General features: G+C 54.6%; 1 protein-coding gene and 1 long non-coding RNA gene across 3 annotated transcripts in view; one reads left to right on the top strand and one right to left on the bottom strand.

The window, feature by feature from the left end:
• The first annotated feature begins 6,467 nt into the window (after positions 1-6,467).
• Positions 6,468-12,510, top strand: LOC120857841. The gene is made up of 3 exons (XR_005719750.1): positions 6,468-6,480; positions 8,029-8,034; positions 12,404-12,510. It is a non-coding gene; the product is annotated as an uncharacterized LOC120857841 (long non-coding RNA).
• The window catches only part of DCP1B (decapping mRNA 1B), a 43,012-nt gene continuing 27,339 nt past the window's right edge, over positions 7,566-23,238 (bottom strand). Inside the window, exons 4-9 of one of the 2 annotated variants that reach the window (XM_040233657.1) lie at positions 22,799-22,865; positions 20,447-20,582; positions 13,910-14,038; positions 11,610-12,377; positions 9,847-10,095; positions 7,566-7,793 (exon numbers count right to left, since the gene is read on the bottom strand). In XM_040233657.1, coding sequence (XP_040089591.1) covers positions 7,713-7,793; positions 9,847-10,095; positions 11,610-12,377; positions 13,910-14,038; positions 20,447-20,582; positions 22,799-22,865 — 1,430 coding nt within the window. In that variant the 3' untranslated portion in view covers positions 7,566-7,712. The remainder of the gene's footprint in view (positions 7,794-9,846; positions 10,096-11,609; positions 12,378-13,909; positions 14,039-20,446; positions 20,583-22,798; positions 22,866-23,238) is intronic. The other variant, XM_040233658.1, reaches the window with a different exon arrangement.

The following is a 23,238-nucleotide window of genomic DNA, read 5'->3' as shown; positions in this document are numbered from 1 at the left end:
AGGCTGCGTCCCAGGCCTGCAGGTCCAGGTCTCTGCCTGGCGGTCCCGGCACCTGGAGCACCCCCTTAGCTGTGCTGCCCTTCGCAGAGGGAAGGATGGGTCAGCCTGAGGACCAAGTTCTGAGCAGCTGCCCAGCGTGAGGACAGAGGTTCCCTGGACTGGGCGCTTCCACCCCCGGCAGCAGCGTCCAGTACAACACAGGAGTGACCGCAGGGAGCGCACAGGGTGAGGGGCTGTGGGGACAAACAGTTGACTGGAAACGGCAGATTCCATGTGCAGACGGCGAAGGATGAAAAGTGTAAACAGTTCTTGTGGGAAGAAAGGATTTGTAACATGATCATACTGACGTAAATTAAAAATACACACCCTGGGCTTGGCAAGGATTTCTTAAAACACAAAAAGCACTAAATTGCAAGAGAAAATTTAATAACTTGGGCTTCTTTAAGATTAAGAGCATTTATAATTGTGTCAAAATGCACCATTAGAAGATGGAAAGGCAATAGACTGAAGGCGTCTCCCTCTCCAGCAGAAGACTCCGCGGGGACGTGAATAGGATGGGGACAGACCCACACTGAAAAGAGGGCAAGAAAGTGCTGGAGTGTGGCCCCAAGACCACGTGTGCGCAGCCAGGACCACACGTGCAGAATCCGTGCGCCACATCTGGAGTTATCTGGGATACACAAGCTAGACCACCAGACACCACGCACCACATCAGAGGGGACAGGTTAGAACTGGAGGGGCTGCTGTTGGGGCGGGGAGTCACGGGACACCATCTGCAGCCTATCTGGATGGGGGCTGCTTCCCGGCAACCCCTCCACTCTCAAGAACAAGCCCAGACCTGCACCAGGAGCCACGCACATAAGTGCTCTCGGCAGCGCTGCCTGGACGCCCTTGAAGCCCACCCTAGGTCTAGCAGCTCAGGGGCCCTCGAAACCAACCTCCCAGACAAGAAGCTGGCATGGGGTGGAGCACGGGAGCTGGGGAAGGCCACCAGGACCATGGGCTACGTGACCCATTTGTGTGAAATTCGGGAGAGAGACACAGCGGTGAGGGTTGAATGGGGCCCCCCACCCCGGTTTGCAAGCCGAGGTCCTAACCCCGGGACCTGCGGATGTAACCTCGCTCGGAGTTCGTGGAGCAGCATGGGCCCTCATCCTCCACGACGGATGTCCTTCTGGAGGGGACTCTGGGGCAGAGGCATGGGGAGGGAGAACACTGCATGAGTGGGAAACAGAGCCCAGGTGGCGCCTCTGGGCCCTGAGAAGCCCCCTCCCATCTGCCCCCAATGCCCGTCAATGGCCGGAGGTGAGTAGAGGCGTTGTCCCTCAGAAGGAGCCACTGCTGCTGGCATCTTAGCCTGACTGCTGGCCTCCAGACCCTAGACAATCCATCCCTGCTGTTAATCCCGGGGCGCTTTGCCGTGCACCCCAGGAGCCAGTCCAGCACTGCTGGGTTCTGAACTCCCTTCTAGTCCTGGGCTTCCACTCCCAACCCTCTGGCCTCAAGGAAAACCTCCCCACCACGAGGGAGGGGCCTGGAGCTGAAAGGGGCTCCCAGAGTGGGTTTTGGAAGGGGTGTGGGGTGACTATGGGGCGCCCCTCTGGGGAATGGGGTCAGACTACCGGGGTCACTGCTCGGGGAGGCTCAGGAGATGCGGCCAGGGATGGGCAGTTAGAAAGGGTGCCAGGGGGCTGTTGGGCATGCACACGTGTGCATGTGTGCATGTCCTGAGGAGACTGAGAGGCCACAGGGAAACACAGGGAGGGCCCCCAGCTGGGAATTGGTCCCTGTCGACCCCAGGCCCCTCCTCCCTTCCCTCCCGGGTTTTTGGGAACCTTCCTTAATTAATGCCTGTAAGATGCTCTCAGATGCTTGAAGCAGCAGTAGCAGCTTTATAAATAAACACTGACTTCTGAAGGTTGACTAATGCCCGTGCCCTTGGGTGCGGGGAGAGCGTGGGACTGGGAGAGGGGCGGCAGAGGAGGTCCCCAGAGCACGAGGTGGGGTCCCGGACAAGGTCGGGACTCCTCCTGGGGCTGTGTCCCTAGCAGCAAACTCAAGACTGGATCTTTATCTTCACAAGGTCCTCTGTCCTCTTTCCCATCCGGCCTCTGGCCAGGGTCGCAAAGCATCCTCCAGCTCAGCTCCAGGGCCTTTGGGAGAAGCAGGCAGGGCTGCGTGGCTGGCCTGGTCCCCACATGACCTGGCCGCTCCTTGAGGGCGGCTGGGAAGGGCCATGGCCTGCCCAGGGACCCCTCAGAGGTAACACCAGCAGCAAAGCCACTGGTCTTTGAGTGTCCCTCAAAGACTCCCGTCCCGAGGCAGAGGCAGAGGTGGTGGGGGCTGTGTCACAACTGGCACCCGGGTCAGCTTGGGGATGACCTTTCCTGGACTTACATCTTAACCAGAAAGGAAGGCCCTCGGAGGACACAGGGGGCAGGCGGGCAGGGCTGGACGAGGCCACGTTTGGTTCAAGCTCTCACTGACGGGGATGCTGTGGCTGGGGGCCTTGGTCAGTTCCACCCAGAGATGAGCAGATGAACCGCAGAGCCAGGCCCGGACTCGGCCTCCTGACCTGAGGAGCTGCTCACCCACAGCCCTGAGCCTCCTGGGTGACCGGCGTGTGTGCACGGCGATGCGGGCAGACACCACCCGTCCAGGCAGCCTAGGACGCCCACATCTGGCCTCTGTCTGGATGGTGACCAGACCGCTCGGGCTCAGAGCAGCCTCGTTCACGTGGGCCCCCCCACTGATGGACATGGGTGGACAACAGAGAGGACTGAGGCCTGGGACCCTTGGCCTAAGCTCGGAAAGGGGTCTATGTCTGCCGCAGACTCCCACTCCCCAAAGTCTGGGCGCTAAACCTGTCATCGTGCTGAGGACATAATCACTCTGCTCCCTGGGGGGAGGGGGGAGGAAAGTCCCCCAGGACCCGTGAGTTCTGAACTGAAACTCGTGCACCAAGTAGCCACAGTGGCACCTGGATTGCTGGGTCGCTGGGCCAGGAACAGCAGAGAGCGCCCCAGGGCGTTGGTTACCTTCTGTCACCAAGCCCACCCCCGCAGTTTCTCACTGGGGACGCGGATGTCCAAAGCAGGGTGAGGTCTGTAGATGGCTGACAGCCCAGTGCCCCCGAGAAGTGGGTCTCCCAGGCCCTGCTCCGTCCTCCGCCGCCCAGCTCTGGGTACTCACGTCAGGCAGGGCCCCAATGGCATCCGGGCCTGGGCAGTGGGGAGAGGTGGGGGGTGGTCCCAGGCCCCTTGCCACCCCATTTCTACAGATTATACCTGGTGCCCACTGGTGGGGCCACTTCAAAGTGGTTGCTCCTCCCTCAGGAGGACCCTGGGGATCCTGAGTGGGCAGGGGCCATGCTTGCCAGGGGCCTGCCCAGGAAACACTGCTCTGCTCCAGTGATGACTTCACTGTCCCCGCAGCAGACACACAGGGACGGCTTTTCCAGGGCTACCGGTTAAGGGAGGATACAGGGGCTGGGAGGAGAGATCTCCTGGAACCCCTGGGCTCATCATCACAGGATACATGGAGCCTGGCCACCTGGCTGCTGGGCAGCGCCCCGGTCCTCAGATCGTCACCCCCGCCCAGGCGTCGGGTTATGTCTTCCAGGGTCGCGTGTGGGCTCAGCTGGCTGGGGCCTCTTCCTCCAGACCTGAGAGGTCCTGCTGCCCCCTCGCATGTCCATCCGGCGCCTGCCAACCTCGGGGAAGCCCACCTTGACTTCCCCCGGGGGGCTGCTGCAGCCTCTGGCTCACAACTGCTGGCTCCCACCCCTCTCACCATCCACAGCATTCTCTCCTCCCTCCCACCGTGCTCCAGGTAACTCCCGCAGGGGGCCGGTTGCGTGGCACTCAAGCTGCCACCAGGGGGCCGGTCGGCCGTGCGTGGCTTTCAGCCTCCCCGGAGTTTTAGGACCAGTCTGCACACAGTTTTTATTTGTGTGCTTTCCGCAAGGCTCAGTTGGGAGGCATTACTCATAACTCAGTTTGGTGAAAATCTATCTGGATACTCACGCTTGAGGTAAATATACCGAGTGTTTGTAACCACCTCTCTCACCCCACCCCACCTACAATTGTAAGAGAGGGTGCTAAGCATCGGAAACCAGAAAACCAGGCACTCAGCACATGCTGGGGCCCCACCCCCCTGTGCAGCCGCGGAGCTGCTGAGCCTGCTGGCTGCCGGCAACACGAGGCCTTGGAGACGGCTCTGCGCACCAAGGCGGGGAGGCACCCGGCCTCTCCAAATAGGAGGGGTGGCACAGGGCTGCATGCAGTGTGTGCGTGTGCGGGCTCAGTCATGTCCGACTCTTTGCGACCCCAGGAGCTGTAGCCTGCCAGGCTCCTCTGTCCATGGGATTTTCCAGGCAAGAATACTGAAGTGGATTGCCATTTCTTTTTCCGGGGGCTCTTCCCAGACCAGGGATTGAACTCAGGTCTCCTGCATTGGCAGGCATCGGATCTTTTAATCACTGAGACACTTGGGAAGCCCTCTGAACAGAGTAGGCAGGTGGAAAGGCAGGCGGCTTCTCTGCTGGCGGGAGTGAGCAGCTGGGCTGGAGAGACGACACTGTGCCCTCCCCGCCCCCACCCCGCACCCCGGGGGCTCCGCGGGTTGGTTCTGGGCTCCTTCTCCTGCCTGCTTCTGGGTGACATCTGGCCAGACCACCTGCACACTGGTATTCAGAGGCCCGAACCTGGCACGACAGCACCTGCCCTGGGGGCTACACACCAGGGACACCGGCCTTCATGGTGGGGCCGATGTGTCCTCTGGCTGGGCTGGCCTGTGGCTGATCTTGTGCAGGACGCAGGTCCTCCTGCCTGTCCTGGGACAGGACCCGTGGGCTGTGACCAGTGTCTGAGGGAGAGGCGGTCACCCGGTACCAGGGATGTGGCCCCTGGCCTGGAGTCCCTGTCAGCACAGGGGCGTCGTGCAGAGGTGGCTCTGTGGGTGGGCGTTGCAGGGCCAGGCTCAGACGTTCCTAAGGATGCTGATGAGTAGGGAACAGCAGAGCGCAGTCTCTGCAAATACGGTGCAGGACAGGATATCCCTTCAATTTCTCTTCCTCCAGCCTCACAATGAGTGCTTCCCTGGTGGCTCGGACAGTAGAGAATCTGCCTCCAATGCAGGAGACCCAGGTTTGATCCCTGGCTTGGGAAGATCCCCTGGAGAAGGGAATGGCAACCCACTCCAGTAATCTTGAATGGAGAATCCCATTGACAGTGGAGCCTGGAGGGCTACAGTCCGTGGGGTCGCAGAGTCTGACATGACTGAGTGGCACTTTCTTTTTCTTCCAGCCTCGAAATGAGGGTAGGGTGCTGGCGGCAGCAGCCGCTGGGTCATGGGGATGGGGTTGCTGTGCCTTGAAGGTCAGGGCTTCTCCTCTGAAGAGAAGGGGTGAGGGGAACTATCCCCCATCATCCATAGAGGAGTAGAGGAGAATAGCGCCCCTCGGGGCGGTAGGCCAGGTCACAGGAGTCCCAGCTGGGCCCTTGTGGCCTCGGGAGGCAGTTCCCTGAGTCACTCCTATTTAATCCCTGTGAGGACCTGAGAGGCGCGTGCAGCTTTCGCTTTATAAATGTAACAGCAGCGTCTGAGATGGGGTCCCTCATCCAGGACTTAGGGGCGAGGCCGTCTGACCAAGGCCCTGTGTTTTGTCCCACAGCAGGCAGAACTGACTTGGGTCCCGTCTCCAGGGTTAAAGCCCAGAGCCGAGGGACCCATCTCACCTTCCTCCTGTGGGATTCCGTTAGCCTTAAGGGGCTGTTGGGAGCCGACGACGTGGAGGGGGGCTGTCTGCAATGGTCTTGGAATTGGGGTGAGGTGGAAAAAGGAAAGTCGGTTTATGTGTAGGTGGCCCTGCAGTCCACCTCCTGAACCCTCCAGGGAAAGGCCTTTGGACAAAGCAGCCCCTGCCCCCCAAGCACAGAGGGACTCAGCTCCCCCGCCTCCGAGAGCCCTTTGAAGGGGGCTCCGTGTTTGTTCTGAACAAACTGGGCCTGTCATTTCCAAAGCAATTCATTCCAGGAAAGAACGGAGAATTCGTTTTCAAACCCGATCACCGCAGTGCTGACCTAGAATGGCCCAGTGAAGCCTGTGGTGACGGCCGGACCATGCCGGGCGGGGGCATCCTTCCAACCACACTGTGAGGCAGTATGCGGGGGGAGCGTCCTCCCAGCTGTCTTTGCACTGTCGGTGCTCTGACTGGGCTATTTATCCAAATCAAGTAAAAAAAAAAAAATCCTTATTTCAGAAATCAGCCATTTGCTACCACAAGTATATTGAGAAATTTTTTGGTGGCTTTCATTTCCCCCAGCTGGAGAAGCGACCCTGAACGCTGATCAAGGATATGCAGGCTTGGTTTAGAGGTCGGCCTGCAGCTGGGGAGAAGGTTGATTTTGCTCCAGGTTGAGTATGGGGGGTGTGGGGCTGAGGGGAGTAGTTCCCGGTGTAGGGGCAGCATGTCCATGTGTCTCCCCCTGCCCTCCTGCCCCATAAGAACACAGAGATCCTGCACAGGCAGTGACGAGCTTCAAGTGTCCTGAGGGTCTGCCATCACGTCAGATGCTGTGAGTGTTGGAGAAGCAGAAGGACCTGTCCCTCCCTGACTCAGGGGGTGACAGCAGGTTCCTGGACTCAGGGTGTACTTGAGGAGCCTGGGAAGTTTAGCTCCTTCCCTGGGGGGCGGGCGAGGAGGCGCCCTAAGACCCAGCCTGGCGACGCGCCTGCCCCAGGCCTGCGCTCCCGGTCCATGTCAAGGCAGCAGAAGCTGTGAGGAAACCTACATCCCCCCTCTTTTCTGATCCGAAAAGGAGGGCGAGGCCTGGCTCCCGTGTAGGCATCTGGAGATCTTTTTATGGTCCGAGAACAAACAGGGCTGTAGAAATGCAAAGCTCACTTCGTTTCCGATGCTCGGCAGGGATTAGGTCAACCTGGAGAGAGCCCTCCTGCCTCCTTCCGAGGGCGAGCCCCTTGGCTCTGTGAACAAAAGCCCGTCTGGGCCGCAGCCATCCTGCAGAGGCCGAGAACTGGCTTCAAGATCTGTGGCCTTCCTCTCAGCCCTATTCACTGAAGACTGCAAAGTGTTCCCCTGGGAGCAGAGGCTGGCTTCTGCCGAAAGGGCTTGGACAGATGCTGTGTTGCTGGAAGCCTGGGACGTGTCTGGAGTCCTGGGATGACCCCCATAGAAACCAGCGGTGAATACTTTCAGCAAGCATTTCCCATCAAGGGTCCAGCAATCGGTGCCAATAGGTGTTGACAAACAGGTTGACTGTCTGGAAAATCACTCCTCTTGTTACTGGTGAGGCCAGTGGGGCGCGTCGGTGGTTGCGGGTCTACACTGCCACCTGGTGGTTGGCATGTTCTCTGAGGTCCCGAAATAACTGCAGCTGCTGATGAAAAAGAAACCGCGTCAGAAATGGCTGAAGATGGGTAAGAAGCAAACACTGCTGAAGCGCGGCATTCGCTGTGATGTGACGTGAGCAAAGGGCTTTTCCCACGCGCGCAATCCTTGGCACCCGGTGCCCTGAAGGATGGAATGAAAAAAGACGCGTGACTGAAAATGTCTGAAACATTTTATTTCATATTATACATCCTTTTCTTCTTCTTTTTTTTTTTAAAGGCAGAAACATTTAGGGAAACATTTGACAAGAAACAGCCTTGAACTAGAGGACTTCGGACATGGGTTTTGAAATGGCTTGCTTTCATAGAGTCTTCTTCACGGCCGCTTGTGTCAAGCTGAAGAGATAAGCCTCGTAGATGATATTCAAGAAGTTGTCGTCGTTCTGGAAAACAGAATCAGAGGCCCTGAGGGGGTGAGACTCGGCTGCAGAAACCAGAGGCTTAGTCTGTCTTGGGGCTGGGCTGGCACCCAGATCCTAAGCTGTTCCTCCCCACCTGTGTGCTCACATGCCTGGTTTCTAAGCACCTGTGTGAACAGGGAGGCTGAGGCCGGGCCGTGGAGGTGGTGGGGGTATGAGTCAGCTGTGGGTCCTCAGCGGTCAGCTGGGGAAGCAGCAGGTGCTCGTGGCCTGCAGCTCGGGGCACCAGTCTTAGGGAAGCACGGAATGAGGCCGGCTCCAGAGAGGCCTGGTCAGTCTGCTGCCTGCAGAGACACCAGGCCTCTGGAGGCTGCTTGGGGAGGACAGGACCCACTCGATCCTGCCTGCCTGGCTGTGAGATCACTAGTGGCTCTGAAAGGTCCCCAAGTCACCCCCAAGAAGTGGTTGTTGCTGTTTAGTTGTGTCCGACTCTTCACGACCTCATGGGCTGTAGCCCACCAGGCTCCTCTGTCCATGGAATTTCCCAGGCAAGAATACTGGAGTGGGTTGCCACTTTCTTCTCCTTGGGATCTTCCTGACCCAGGGATCAAACCTGGGTCTCCTGCATTGGCAGGCAGGTTCTTTACTACTGAGCCACCGGGGAGGCCGGCCTTTGCTGTGGGCCAAAGTTAAGACTTCACGGAAATGTGCTTGGTGAAGCCAGAGCCAGAGCCCTGCCCTGGCCCCGTTAGCTGAGGAGGGCTCTGGCCTTGGCTGGTGGGCAGTGACGAGACCAGGGGGCTCTGCTACTGCTCCAGGGGCCGAGGGACCCATGGAGGTTTTCTGTTTCTGAAGCTGGAGACTCCCTCCGGCCCAGCTCCGTGGCGCTCTGGTGATCCACCCACGGCTCACACGCCTGCTCATTCCCAGGGGCTCACGGGGGAGCAGCCAGTGCAGGTGACGGGACGTGTGAAACCTAACGAGCGAGGCCCGGGGGAGGGGCCGCTGCAGCCCCGCAGTGTCTCTGCCCCTGCACCGAGAACTGTGGACAGGGTTACTAGATGGAGTAAGTGCCTGTACATTCGCATTTAAGGGGTTTTTGTCTATTGCTCACAGAAGTGTATAGATGTCGTCCCCAAGTCTTCATGAACTTACCACGAGCGGCCCCTGGAAAAGGAGGGGGCTCCCCTTCCTGGGAATCAGGGAGGTGCGGGCAACTCCTGTCTTCTCCGCTTTCGTGCTCAGCTGCTTCCTGACCCCTTCTCCTCCTCTCTAAAATGTGTTACCTTCAAACTAAACAGTCTGACTAGAGGAGACTTCCATTTTTTGAGCCGGACTACAGAGCAAGGAAGTGCTGGCCGTTCTCTCAAGGCCACCTGACACTCAAGCAAAATGACACGAAAATCCTTTTACCCAAAAAGACTATTTACCCAAAAGACCCCTGAATGTGAGAGCTGAGCCGTCTGGGTCCGCTGGCTTTTCAGGGCCTGCCCCGAGTCCTGGGGTGTGCTCTGTCTGGGCCGCCCAGCCACCTCGTGGCGGGTCTGTGAGGTGGGCAGAGGCGCTAGACAGTGAGGCTGCGGCCTCAGCTCTGCTCTTCGCTGGTGGGTGCCCTCAGGCCTGTCCCTCGGCCTCAGTCTCCTGGGCTCAGAAACCCAGCCCAGCACAGCTCTGTGCAAGTGTCCTTGTTCTCATTTTCACAGGGACGGGTGAGCACAGGAAGTCATCCCACCCCATCCTCACCGCAGGCTTTAAGGATCTCTGTAAAACACGCCTGGGCTGTCATAGCCGCTCCTGCTGTCCCCGCTGCCCCCTCCCCAGGGCTCAGGGCAGCCTCTCTCCACCTCCTGCTGGATCCCAACGCCCCCAGGCCAAGGACCCTCCCAGTGGCAGGGTTGGTGCCTGCCTCTTCCTTTCCTGCACTGGAGGACCGAGTCCCTCCTCCAAGGACAGCACCCGGAGGAGCGGACGCACCCGCCCAGAAGCTCTGAGCTGCCGCATCACCCTCTGGTTCTTGGGGAGCAGAAAGTGGGCAGGGTGCCCTGGGTGAGGCAGAGGAGGGGGCGGTGCTCCCTACCTGGATGAGGTGCAGCAGGGCCTCCTGGAGCTGCGGCTTGCTCAGGGCGCTGCCAGGGGTCCCTGGGGGCTCGGGCGTCCGCAAGGGCAGGAGGAGGCCAGCGGGGGTGGCAGCAGGGTCCTGGTTTCCTGGGGGCAAGGGCGCACGGCTCCTCTCTTGTGGCGGGGCCCAGCTGGGCTGCGCGAACACCAGGGGCGACATGAGTGGAGGCGGGGTCCCGGCGGCCGGGATGCGCTGTGGCGAGAGGGCCTGGCCGAGGAAACGGAGGCAGGTGGGCAGGTGCGGGTGGCCGGCGCCGGCGCACATGGAGGGCAAGGACAGTGAGGGGGACACGGCAGGCTCCAAGGCTAACCGCCCGCAGCTCTAGCGTCGGGGCAGCCCACAGGAGGCCGGCTGCGCCTGCGCCTGCACCGCCCCCCGCCCCACCCCGGTACCATTGGCCTGGCGTCTGCTGTCATACCCACGGCCCCTCGGCAGGAAGGCTCGTCCTCTGAGTAGCACCTCACTTCCCTGCTTCCGGTTACCACTTGACCGCATCTAGGACCTGTCCTTTCCCTTGGGGCTGGCCGTCCATGCCCCTGCCTGCTGGAGCCCATCTTCCCGCTGTGAGGGAGTCACCCTGTTCCTCACCTGGCGTGGGCAGGACGGGCAGGGTCACAGGGTCACATCCTCACCCCCCACCTCCTGATTCTCTGCACTCGGGCCTGGGGGGACAGCGCCCTGGGGACTATTCCTGCAGGCCCTGCAAGTGACCTGTCTGTCTGGGCGGGTCAGTCTGCCTTTCTTGGCTACCAGATCTAAAACCAAGTTTTCCATAGTGTCTCCTGGCCCCTTGGGAGCTGCTGTGACCTCAGTCACCCTCTCGGCGCCGTCCTGGGCAGAAAGCAGGCGGAGGGGGCGGGTGGTTTGTGTAACTGTCCCCGGTCATCGTTTGAAGCAGAGGTGGCTCCATGGGTGGCTAGTAGAGCACCGGCTCTGTGGCCTGTGAGCAGGGAAGGGGGGCGTGCCTGTGAGGGTGACTGCCAACAATTAACTCCAGCTTCCTAGTGCCCGGTCTGAGTCCTCGGGAACAAGCAGAGAAAGGGGGGCACGGTCGCGCTGGGGCGAGGATGAGGGCAGGGAGCAGCCTCTGTCTCAGGACGGCAAGTGCTCAGAGGTGAGATTTCTATCAACGGCCCACAGAAGCACTTCGACCCACAGTCTGACAAACATGAAGACTATGTTTCCACGCCTGCAGCCTTGGTTCCTAAAAGCGAACGATTCTGGGGCCCTGCTGTAAGCCGCTTGCCGAAACAGGACAGAAGGAGCAACAAGGACACATAATACACAGGAAGAATTTCCCAAACTTGAGCCCTGAGGCACTGTCAATGAATCTGCACCAATGCAAACAGAAAAACGTCCCTCAGATCTCCAGATGCTGCCTACGCGTGAGCAGTGAAGAAATGGACAAGCTCTCAGTTTTGTCACTGTCCTGAGTTATTAGTGGCCACAGAGAACCAGCTTCCCCGGAGGACCGAGCACTTCTAAGAATGACATTTCCTTTCTGGCAGTCAGTGTGCATGTCGTCGGGGCGGGGGCAGGGGCAGCTTCTGGCTTCTCCTGACTCTCATTAAGCTATCCCTGCAGAGATGGGCAGGGAGGTGTGTTTGAAAGGAGGGCTCCCAGACCACTGGGCAGAGAGCAGACCCCTTCCTGGCAGGAGGTGGAGGCAGACTCGGTGTCCTGCATGAACCTCGTCTAGTGCTCCCCGGCAGGACACTTACCTGAAGGAGGGGAGCTGGCTGCTCAGTGCTGGGGGGCGGGTCCCTCCAGGGCTCCAGGGGGTTCCGCACTCGGGTGCTCGGGGTTGCTGTGGGGAACTTGGCTGCCAGGGCTGGGCGGCCGGGCGCTGGCAGCTGCTGTTCCTGCTGTACCGCCTGGAGCCTCCGCAGCAGCTCCCGTGGGGAGACCTCGCCTGGCCCCACTGGCTGATGGCCGGGGCCAGGGCCGGGGGGTGTTGGTCTGGGGAGGGCCCAGGGCCCTGGAGTCTGGGGCAGGAGGGCACTGTTGAGACGCGTGGGCTGGGCCGGGGCCGCAGGGGTGGTGGCCGAGCTTGCAGGTGCTGGTGCCCCGGGCTCACACCTGTTCTCGGCCCCGGGGATGTTCTGCACCTGGAGGGGGTTCTGAGTCCCAGGGGCTGCGAGTGTGTGGCTGTGGGGAGACCCTGTCTGGGCGGGCCCAGCGCAGGCTGCCCTGAGGGCGTCTGTGCAGGGCCGGCTCTCAGGCAGCTCTGCCAGTGGCTGTAGGTCCACGCTCCTGACCATGAGCTTTTGAATGGCAGGGCAGAGCTGCTTGTCAACGGGGGGCGAGGGTCTCCGGGGCTCCTCATAGGATAGGGATCGGACGACCCCCTGCCGCACTGGGAGCTTCTCTGGCTGCTGCTGCTGCAGGGGGAGGGTCTGGGGAGGCCCTGTGGCCTCCTGACATGGGGCTTTGTCCTGCTTCCCGAAGAGCGCCGTCAAGGACAGGTGCTGGGGTTCTGGGTCTGAGGTCTGGAACAAACACACACGTCTGAGAGTGTGTTATGTGTGATGGGGGGAATGAAACCTAACTTACCCAACCCAATGACTTCTATTTACAAGGGGTCAATTAGAGGATAGAAAAGCCTAATGATCATAAACTTTACACATCGGGGACTGCCTTTCTAACATCAAATTTTGTCACAGGCTTCTCCCTCCCATCCCAAGACAGCTGTCATATTTCAGTATCTGTTGAATTTTTTTTTTGGGGGGGTGCCAAGCCACATGTGGGATCCAGTTCCCTAACCAGGGATGGAACTCGGGCCCCTTGCAAGCGGAAGCCTGGAGCCCTAAAGGTTGGACCACTGTGGAAGTCCGTCACTATCCGCTGACTGACGAGCAGTCAGGAGATGCTTGCTGGGCCTGGGAATGACCGTGTGCAAAATCACAGACACTGACAGATGGAGGACCATCTCCTCAACAGGAAGTATACCTCCCCCTGCAAAGTACCTGGAGTCACACAGAAACACGAGTGTTTCAGAATTCCTGATAGTTTTCCACAGAATGATAGAAATTAAGGGCTGGAGAGTTCTAAGTCATCACTCTCTCTAACTTGATCTGAATACATAGCAGTAGCTCTAACAGCCCGTCAGAGGCGTAAATGCCCGTGGCTGGCGACAGGCCTTCTTCCTTCCTGCCTGTGCCCTGGTGCCTCTTGCGGCTGCTGCTCCCTGCGGTTGGGCTAGGAGAACATGCGTATACCCTAAAGACACATATTCCAGTTTCTCTTGTAAACAATTTCCATGAAAAGCAAACTTATAATAAAAACTAAAAAATAATCAGAAAAGACATTAAAAAAAAAATTCAATGCAAGACTTGCATGAGATAGTCTTTATGTCTTTTGGCTCCATGTTCATCTTTAAAGTTGATTTAAACCAACAATTCCCTTATAAAAACTTTTTTTGATGAGGAATAACCATAGGTACTGGTTATACCCACACTCAGTGATGGAACTTGCAGATTAGCCCTTTTGCTGATGCTGGGGTATTCTGAAAAATATATATACTCATACAAAAACTGATGTCATGTTTCATGTTTGTATCTTAGATGCAAATACAGTGACGGGTCATGGGGTCTAAAGGGGGACTTGACACCGGTCCTTAGGCCAGGAGTCCCACCCACACAGGGCACAAGGCCCCAGACTGGGCGCCAAGGGGGGAGGGCTGCATCCCTTGTCAGTGGCCAACTTCAGAAGGGTATGGCCCAACGGGTAATAGTCTCGTCAGCTCCAGCGTGGTATTAGGCTGCTGTCTTTTTGTAACACATTAACCTCTAAGGAGTCAAGTTCACAGAGTAAGGGAAATGCCAAATGTCAAAACGGCAATCCTTTGTAGGAAGAGCAAATTATACATAATGACAAAACCTCCACTTTGAAATCTCTCTTTCCTGGATCAACTCTAGGGCACCTCCACAGCACAGCCCCCCACCCCCTCGCCTCTGACCAGCCTCAGGGCCAAAGTCCCTCAGGAATCACTGGGACCGGGTGGAGAGCAAGGACCGTGCACCTGGCCGGGCCGAGGGCCCCGCTGCTGCCGGCTTCCACTGGGTTTCACTGGAATCGGCTTGATGAGGTTGGGGTTGTCGTGGATGGCGGACGAGCTGCTGATCTGTTTGGGCTCGGAGCAGGTTTTACACTGAAATGGAAAAAAGAACCTCATTTTTGGTGTAAAAGAAACTTTAATCTCTTAAGAACGCACTTTCATGCTCTTTATCGTATCTGTATGCTCAGTTGCTAAGTTGTATCTGGCTCTTGGTGACACCATGGATGGTAGCCTGCCAGGCTCCTCTGTTCACGGAATTTTCCAGGCAAGAATACTGGAGTGGGTAGCCATTTACTATTCCGGGGATCCTCCTGATCCAGGAATTGAACCCAAGGTCTCTTACCTCTCTTGCACTGGTAGGTGGGTCCTCTACCACTAGTGCTACCTGGGAAGCCCAAGCTATGTTTGAGTCTAAACCAAATTCAGATTGAGTGTGTCTCAGTGGCACAATTCAGCGGAACTCCATCGGCCTGCAGGATCCAGAGGCCCCGAGACGCCCGGAGGTGTGACAGTCTGGGGGTCTGCCTGAGAAGCAGCAGCTTTAACGAAGTCTCCGGCTCTCCCACGGTAATCAGCAGTACAAAGGCTCCCCTGGTGCCTCGTCTGGGTCAGGGGAGGGCTCCGAGCCCAGCTGGCAGCTGGCTTAAGACTGGAGAGCTGCATCCTCAGGGCAACTGACCCTCTCTGGTATATAAACCAATGGGGAAAGCTGACTCAAACCACTGATTTTTAAAAATTACTGACATCATCCTTATTTAATGAGTGATTTTTGCATAAACAGAATAATTCAAATCCGAGAGTTCTGAACCACTCACTACAAATTAGAATTTCACAGAGAAAGAGATGAGAGACAAGACTCGTCATTTCAGATCCCGAGTCATCACTGCCCATTAATCTAATCAACCACTGAATTGCTCACACACTGGGATTCATAGCAGGGAGGGTGCAGCAGCGCTGTCTGTGACTCCCTCGCTGAAATAGCAAATAAAACTGTAAAGCGAGGGCTTCTGCAAGGTGGGCTTTGTGGCGTCATTCATTTCAATGGCACACTTGTGCCCTTGGGCCAGGACAGGACACACTTCTCTGTCCCCAGTGTGGAGTGGCAGTGAATACAACTTTTCCCCCCAACTCCCGCCCCTGGACCCTGAGTGTTTCCATAAGCTTCATGGCTGTTGGCTGCACTTTCTATCCGAGGATGTCAGGGCTGGGGCTGATCACCACTGTGCTTGCTTCGGTTTGGAAAGTTTGCTGCACAAAGGACTTTTTTCAGCCAAGGATTCCGTCCACCATTTGCATATTTGGCACTAGTATTAAATGGCACATGGAATCACTTTCTGAGTCATAAAAAGTTATTTCTAATTCTCAGGTGAGTTATGGCTACAGGACCACTGGCCTGGCTTCCGAGATGTGGATCAGCAACAGGAGACCAGAGTGTGGTCCCCGACAGAGTCACTGGTAGAATGCTGGAGTGAAAAGGCTGGCAGCCTGCTGGCTGTGCCGAAGACAGTGGAGCTCGGCTCACTTCTGCGAGTGCTCCCTTCTGCACTCAGGTTCCCTGGGTTGCCAACTACTTCACTCTGCACATGCTGAGGTGGGCCGTGGACAGCACCCCACAGCGGAAGTGGCCAGCAGCTGCTTCCTGAGTCACCACCACAGGCCATCTACCAGTGAAGCTTCACTTTCATGTAAAAAGTGCTCAGAACAACGCTGACTTCCACGGCTTACAGCTCATTATCCAGTGGTTGAAGCTTCTTCGCCTCTTCCTACCCAAAGCTTCTTTGCCCTTCCTTACTTGGAAAAACAGACAGAATTGGCAAAAGTATATAACGGATTCTTTGCAGAGAACCTGAGGCTTTAACAGCTACATCACATGAGCCTGTTTATCACACAGACACGAGTACCCACAAGGCAGGGAAGCCTGGGGGAAAATATACTTGAAGTGATAAAGGCAGACACTGTTGGGTGGTAGGGTTATGGGTAATTTCATTTTCTTTCTTCTACTTTAAAATTTTTCAGTTCCGTTCAGTTGCTCAGTCGTGTCTGACTCTTTGCAACACCATGGTCTGTAGCATGCCAGGCTTCCCTTTCCATCACCAACTCCCAGAGCTTACTCAAATTCATGTCCATCGAGTTGGTGATGCCATCCAACCATCTCATCCTCTGTCGTCCCCTTCTCCTCCTGACTTTCATCTTTCCAAGCATCAGGGTCTTTTCCAATGAGTCAGTTCTTCCCATCAGGTGGCCAGAGTACTGGAGTTTCAGCTTCAGCATCAGTCCTTCCAATGAATATTCAGGACTGATTTCCTTTAGGAGGGACTGGTTAGATCTCCTTGCAGTCCAAGAGACTCTCAAGAGTCTTCTCCAACATCACAGTTCAAAAGCATCAATTCTTTGGCACTCAGCTTTCTTTATAGGACAACTCTCATATCCACAGATGACTACTGGAAAAACCATAGCTTTGACTAGACAGACCTTTGTTGGCACAGTAATATCTCTGCTTTTTAATATGCTTTCTAGGTTGGTCATAGCTTTTCTTCCAAGGAGCAAGTGTCTTTTAATTTCATGGCTGTAGTCACTATCTGCAGTGATTTTGGAGCCCCCCAAAATAAAGTCTCTCACTATTTGCATTGTTTCCCCATCTATTTGCCATGAAGTGATGGGATTGGATGCTGTGATCTTAGTTTTCTGAATGTTGAGTTTTAAGCCAACTTTTTCACTCTCCTCTTTCACTTTCATCAAGAGGCTCTTTAGTTCTTCGCTTTCTGCCATAAGGATGGTGGCATCTACATAGCTGAGGTTATTGATATTTCTCCCAGCAATCTTTGATTCCAGCCTGTGCTTCATCCAGCCCAGCATTTCACATGATGTACTCTGCATATAAGTTAAATAAGCAGGGTGACAATATACAGCCTTGACATACTCCTTTCCCGATTTGGAACCAGTCTGTTATTCTATGTCCAGTTTTAACTGTTACTTCTTGACCTGCATATAGATTTCTCAGGAGGGAGGTCAGGTGGTCTGGTGTTACCATCCCTTTTAACAGTTTGCTGTGATCCCCACAGTCAAAGGCTTTAGTGTAGTCAATAAAGCAGATTTTTTCTGGAACTCTCTTGCTTTTTCGATGATCCAGCGGATGCTGCCAACTTGATTTCTGGTTCCTCTGTCTTTTCTAAATCCAGCTTGAACATCTGGAAGTTCACGGTTCATGTATTGCTGAAGCCTGGCTTGGAGAATTTTGAGCAGTACTTTGCTAGCGTGTGAGATAAGTGCAATTGTGCAGTGGTTTGAACATTTTTTGGCATTGTTTCTTTGGGATTGGAATGAAAACTGACCTTTCCCTGCCCTGTGACCACTGCTGAGTTTTCCAAATTTGCTGGCATACTGAGTGCAACACTATCACAGCATCATCTTTTAGGATTTGAAACAGCTCACCTGGAATTCCATCACCTCCACTAGCTTGGTTTGTAGTAATGCTTCCTAAGGCCCACTTCACTTTGCACTCCAGGATGTCTGGCTCTAGGTGAGTGATCACACCATTGTGATTATCTGGGTCATGAAGATCTTTTTTGTATAGCTCTTCTGTGTATTCTTGCCACCTCTTCTTAATATCTTCTGCTTCTGTTAGATCTATACCATTTCTGCCCTTTATTGTGCCTATCTTTGCATGAAATGTTCCCTTGGTATCTCTAATTTTCTGGAAGACATCTCTAGTCTTTCCCATTCTATTATTTTCCTCTATTTCTTTGCACTGATCACTGAGGAAGGCTTTCTTATCTCTCCTTGCTATTCTTTGGAACTCTTCATTCAAATGGGTAAATCTTTCCTTTTCTCCTTTGCCTTTAGCTTCTCTTCGTCTCTCAGCTATTTGTAAGACCTCCTCAGACAACCATTTTGCCTTTTTGCATTTCTTTTTCTTGGGTCTTGATCACTGTCTCTTGTACAATGTCACAAACCTCAGTCCATAGTTCTTCAGGCATACTGTCTATCAGATCTAATCTCTTGAATCTATTTGTCTCTTCCACTGTATAATTGTAAGGGATTTGATTTAGGTCATACCTGAATGGTCTAGTGGATTTCCCTACTTTATTCAATTTAAATCTGAATTTGCAAATAAGGAGTTCATGATCTGAGCCACATTCAGCTCCCGGTCTTGTTTTTGCTGACTGTATAGAGCTTCTCCATCTTTGGCTGCAAATAACATAATCAATCTGATTTCGGTATTGACCATCTAGTGATGTCCATGTGTAGAGTATTCTTTTGTGTTGTTGAAAAGATGGTGTTTGCTATGACTAATGCGTTCTCTTGGCAAAACTCTGTTAGCCTTTGACCTGCTTCGTTTTGTGCTCCAAGGCCAGATTTGCCTGTTACTCCAGGTATCTCTTGACTTCCTGTTTTTGCATTCCAGTCCCCGATAACGAAAAGGACGTCTTTTTTGGGTGTTAGTTCTAGAAGGTCTTGTAGGTCTTCACAGAATCGTTCAACTTCAGCTTCTTCAGTATTACTGGTTGGGGCATAGACTTGGGTTGCTGTGACCTTGAATGGTTTGCCTTGAAAACAAACAGAGATCATTCTGTTGTTTTTGAGAGTGCATCCCAGTACTGCATTTTGGACTCTTTTGTTGACTATTATGGCTACTCCATTTCTTCTAAGGGATTCTTGCCCACAGTAATAGATATAATAGTCATCTGAGTTAAATTCACCCATTCTGGTCCATTTTAGTTTGCTGATTCCTAAAATGTCGATGTTCACTCTTGCCTTCTCCTGTTTGACCACCTCCAATTTGCCTTGATTCATGGACCTAACATTCCAGGTTCCTATGCAATACTGCTCTTTACAGCATCGGACCTTGGTTCTATCACCAGTCACATCCACAACTGGGTGCTGTTTTTGCTTTGGCTCTCTTCATTCTTTCTGGAGTTATTTCTCCACTGATCTCCCTTTCTCCACTAAATCTTCTCATTGAACATCAAAAGACAATAGCTCTTTAATTTCATAGCTAACTCAGACGTATATCCAGAGGACAAATATTCCTTCTTGCCTTAAACCACAAAACAGTCTTAAATACAGAATAGTCCACCGATTATTTTATTTTTCTTACTGCAGTATAGTTGACCTGCAAAATCGTATTAGCTTTAGGCGTTCAGAAAAGTGGTTCAGTTATACGTGTGCACACATGTTCTTCAAAACAGGCCACTTCTAAAGACTCGGCATGTAGCCCCACAGCCCTTGACCCCCCTGGCCCGGCCACTGCCCCAACCTCACCTGCCCTCCAACTAAGTCTAATGGAGGACGAAGCTCAAGGTCACGGTGCTGCTACTTCACAGCAGATTCAAAGGCATTTGCTTCTTCAGGGAGAAAACATAAAATATTGTCCAAAACAAGTTTTTCAAATTACTCTATTAACTTCATGTAAAAAGGCATTTGTAGTGTTGCCAGGCTTTGCTTTATCAATACCATCTTCCTCCAGCTCAAAGTATTTCCTCTCTCACTTTCTGGGATTATCACACATTTAAGAGGTTTGGAGTTGCAGAGGCCTCAGCGGTCAATTGGTTGAAGAGTCAATCAGAGCTGTGCTGTTCTCCTGGGATGTGCCCGACATCCAGCACTCTGTCCTCCTGAAGACTTATGGTCACTGGAGATCCATGCTCTCACAGCAAGACTCCCGAGGAAGGGCAGTGTTTCCATGCCCACCTTCCCGTACCCAGGCCCAGGCCACTTCTGATGCCCACGCTCTGTGTATGGGAAGAGTGGGTGACACAGACCTGAGCAGACTTGCCCCAACTGGGGGCTCTCGGGGCAGGTAACCCCGGTGGGTGGGTCAGAAGCCACATGAGGGACCGAGAACACGTGAAGTGAGCCTTCAAAGCTGTCCCCTGCCGACGGATCAGTAGAGGAGGGAGCTCCCCCAGGGGCGGCGAGGCTGGATCGCCCTGGTCACACGGTGGGTGCCCTGGCGGGGCCCCGGTGTCACATGCTGGGCAGTGAGAGGCGAGAAGGATGTGGAGCAAGGGCAGTGTGACTGCGCAGGTGCTTCTGGACGCTCCCTGGCTGGTGACGGCAGGAGGAAGAGCGTCCTCTGTTCCTCACTGCTCAGCTGAGCGATGAACAGTGTGCACACGATGTGTTCTGCTGTTGTTTCTCAGTTGCTAAGTCACGTTCAACTATTTGCGATCCTGCAGACCACAGCCCACCATGGGACTCTCCAGAGAAGAACACCAGAGCAGGCACCATTTCCTCCTCCAGGGGGTCTTCTCAACCCAGGGACCGAACTCGCCTCTCTTGCACTGGCAGGTGGCTTCTTCACCATGGAGCCACCAGGGAAGCTCCTGGGGCTGCGCTTTAATCCACTTAGAAGCAAGCAGTCTTCAGTCTGCTAAAAGTCAGCAAAGGTGGCGTTACTCATAGGCTTCTGTTTGGCGGAAGGAAGGGGACCAAGTCTGCCTCAATGGGCAGGTCCCCACCTGGAATCTGAGTCTGCGTCACCGTGGGGACGGGACTCACCTTCGTGTACTCGTCTTTGGCCTTGGTCAGCATCCGCAAGATGTCAGCCTCCTTGCCCTCTCCTGAGCTGAGGCTCACGGGCGAGGCCCCGGCTCCCGCTCCGTGGTGGGCTTTCAGCTGTTCGTACTCAGTGAGGCTAGAAAAACAAAGACGAGATCCATACCAGAAAAGACAGCTCAACACAACCAGCCAGTTCTTACCCAGTTGTTTTTATCTTGTTACAATCGTGTTAGAAAAAAGACCACTGGAACTGATGGGAGAAACACGGGAGTCGAGGTCCCAAGTTCACTGACCACTGGACTGCATCTGGCGGGGGTGGCCTCCACGCTGCCCGGTGTCCCAGGGCAGCTGTCACCCAGCCAGAGCAGGGTGGAGGGGCTGGGACAGAGGCCAGGTGGCCCCGAAAGGCTGAAAGTATTCACTATCGGGTCCTTCTCAGAAAGTCTGACTCCTCATTGTGAGCATTAGGAGGGACCCCTGAACTGCTGAGGAACTCAATTCAGGGTTCTCAACCTGGAGACTAGGTTCCCGACACGGCAGATCCAGTCTCCCCCTTCTTCCAAAGTGCCTGGGAGTCGAAGCGCAGCTGAGCCCAGCCCCCATGTCCCGGGTGGTTTAGAAGCACAGCGAAGGTACCGCCCCAAAGAGGAGGTGTGAAAACACAGCACTGGGAAGCGCCTCTGTCCTCCTGAACACCTTGCAGAGGGGAGGCCAGGCCGCCTCCGCGCTGGCAGGGGGGCGCGTCGCCCTCCCATGGGAGGGCTGTGACGGTGGCTCACGCTTCCCCATCGCTGCCATGAGGTCTGTAGGGAAAGAAAGCTGCGGGTTCACTGAGGCTCAGCTCTGAGGATGGGCGGGGAGTCCGCATGCATCGCGCTTGGCTAATTGCTCGACACCAAGCAGGTCCTGCCCCAGCTGCTGAGGAATCGCCACAGAGCCTGAGTGTCTTCACATGGCCTCCTGGCTGGGGGACACGGTGCCTTTTAATCTATATGAAGCCCTGATATTATTATCCACAGCAGTTTACAATCACAGGAATGTTCTAGGAACTAGCTGTTACGGTGGTAAATACCAGTTTGAACACACTTAATCACCATCTGCAGCCTGAGCTGCTTACCTAAAATTAGCTCTTACCAGCTCGGCTTTTCAGAAATCAGTCTTATCTATAAAAAAGTGCTCCCCCCAGCCCATATTTTCGGGCCACTTTTTAGCCACACATCAACAAGAATCAGCCACAGGTTTGCATATGGCCCCTCCCTCTTGAGCCTCCCTCCCGTCTTCCATCCCTAGGTTGTCACAGAGCACTGGGTTGAGCTCCCTGAGCCATACGGCAAATTCCCACTGGCTATCTATTTTACAGATGGTAATGTATATGTTTCCCTGCTACTCTGGCCATTTCAGTGACCTAGGATTTAAAACTGACAAATGGTTGGTTCTCTTGTAGATGGAGCTGCTCGCTCGAGCCTGTGTGGGAGGCAGCTGGATTCCATGTATGGCTGAGCCCAGTCCCGGCCCAGGGTCATGGCATGCAGGAAGCTCACTCGCTCCCAAGCTCTGAACCAGCCACAGGAATGCAGGGAAATAACTCCCTTCCCAGAGCGGCCCTGGGGCTCAAGAACCTCAGAGGGCTGACAGACCCCCAGGGGCATAGTGTGCTGCCCTGGGCTTCCTTTCAGGTCATCAGGGGAGCAAGAGCGGGACCAGGAGACAGTCAGTAAGTACCCCCCAGTCTCATGCCGACTGGCACCAGTCAACAAGGCCTCGAAAGGTTAATAGAAAAGAGACTAGGAACACAAGACAGAGACACAGAGAGAGAGAGAGACAGAGAGAGTCCATCTGCTGACCACTAAACTAGTATTAGCTCAGGTGTTTCCAAAGATATTGAAAACAAAGACTGAGCAAAGCCCTAAAGAGTCGCACGGGAAGGAGGTTCAAGACCCACAGGCAGATGGAGGGCAGTCCTTGGGGCAGGAGGGCATGGGGACCCCAGAGGAGAAGGGGCAGCCTTTCAGAAAGACTCTGAATGTTCTCCTCACTGAGATATACTAATAGCTTTTCAGAGCAAAAAGCTGCTAATTTACAAATGAGGATGGTATTAAGGAAAACTGCCACCCAGAAAAACTGATATTACAGATCACATGCACAGAAAAGAAAAGAGGGGGACTATTCTACATAATAAATCTTACTGAGTGGAAGTGTGAGACATTGTCATTTACGCTTATTTTTCATCTGGTGAGTAATGGTGAAGGTGTTCCTAAGCGTGGTGAAGGAGCTGCCATCAGAGACGGGCTGTTTACCCCGCGGTGCAGTCCCACACACTCAGCAACATAGAACACATCCCACAGCACTTACTTCTTCATTAGCTCTGCGATTCTTTGGCACTCTTCCTTGTCATAAAACCAAATTCCATAGATGGACACTGCAAGAAACACAGAGGACCAGTGAATGAGTGTCTTCAAGGAGAAACAAATCTCCTTTCCACCATGAGGGGAGTACATACTTGTAGAATAAATGAACTAGTTGCTGGAGTCGAAGCTTGAAATCCTTGAGCTGGGGCTTTTTAAGCCCAAAGAGAAGGTATGCAGACACACACGCATGCACAGGCACACACTGAAGTGTCCTGTCATTGCAAATACAGCACCTGGACACAACAGGCGCATGGCGAATGCCTGGCCGACGAGCAGGCTGAAGACGAGACCCAACTCTCTAACCTTCAGCTCTGCAGCGCCGCTGCCTCACATGCCTTCACACACGCACACACACTCACATACACATGCCCACACAGAACTCAC

The sequence above is a fragment of the Oryx dammah genome, unplaced genomic scaffold (genome assembly GCF_014754425.2).
Source record: "Oryx dammah isolate SB20612 unplaced genomic scaffold, SCBI_Odam_1.1 HiC_scaffold_29, whole genome shotgun sequence".
Taxonomy (NCBI): Eukaryota; Metazoa; Chordata; class Mammalia; order Artiodactyla; family Bovidae; genus Oryx; species Oryx dammah.
This window is presented reverse-complemented; position numbering and strand designations above follow the sequence as displayed.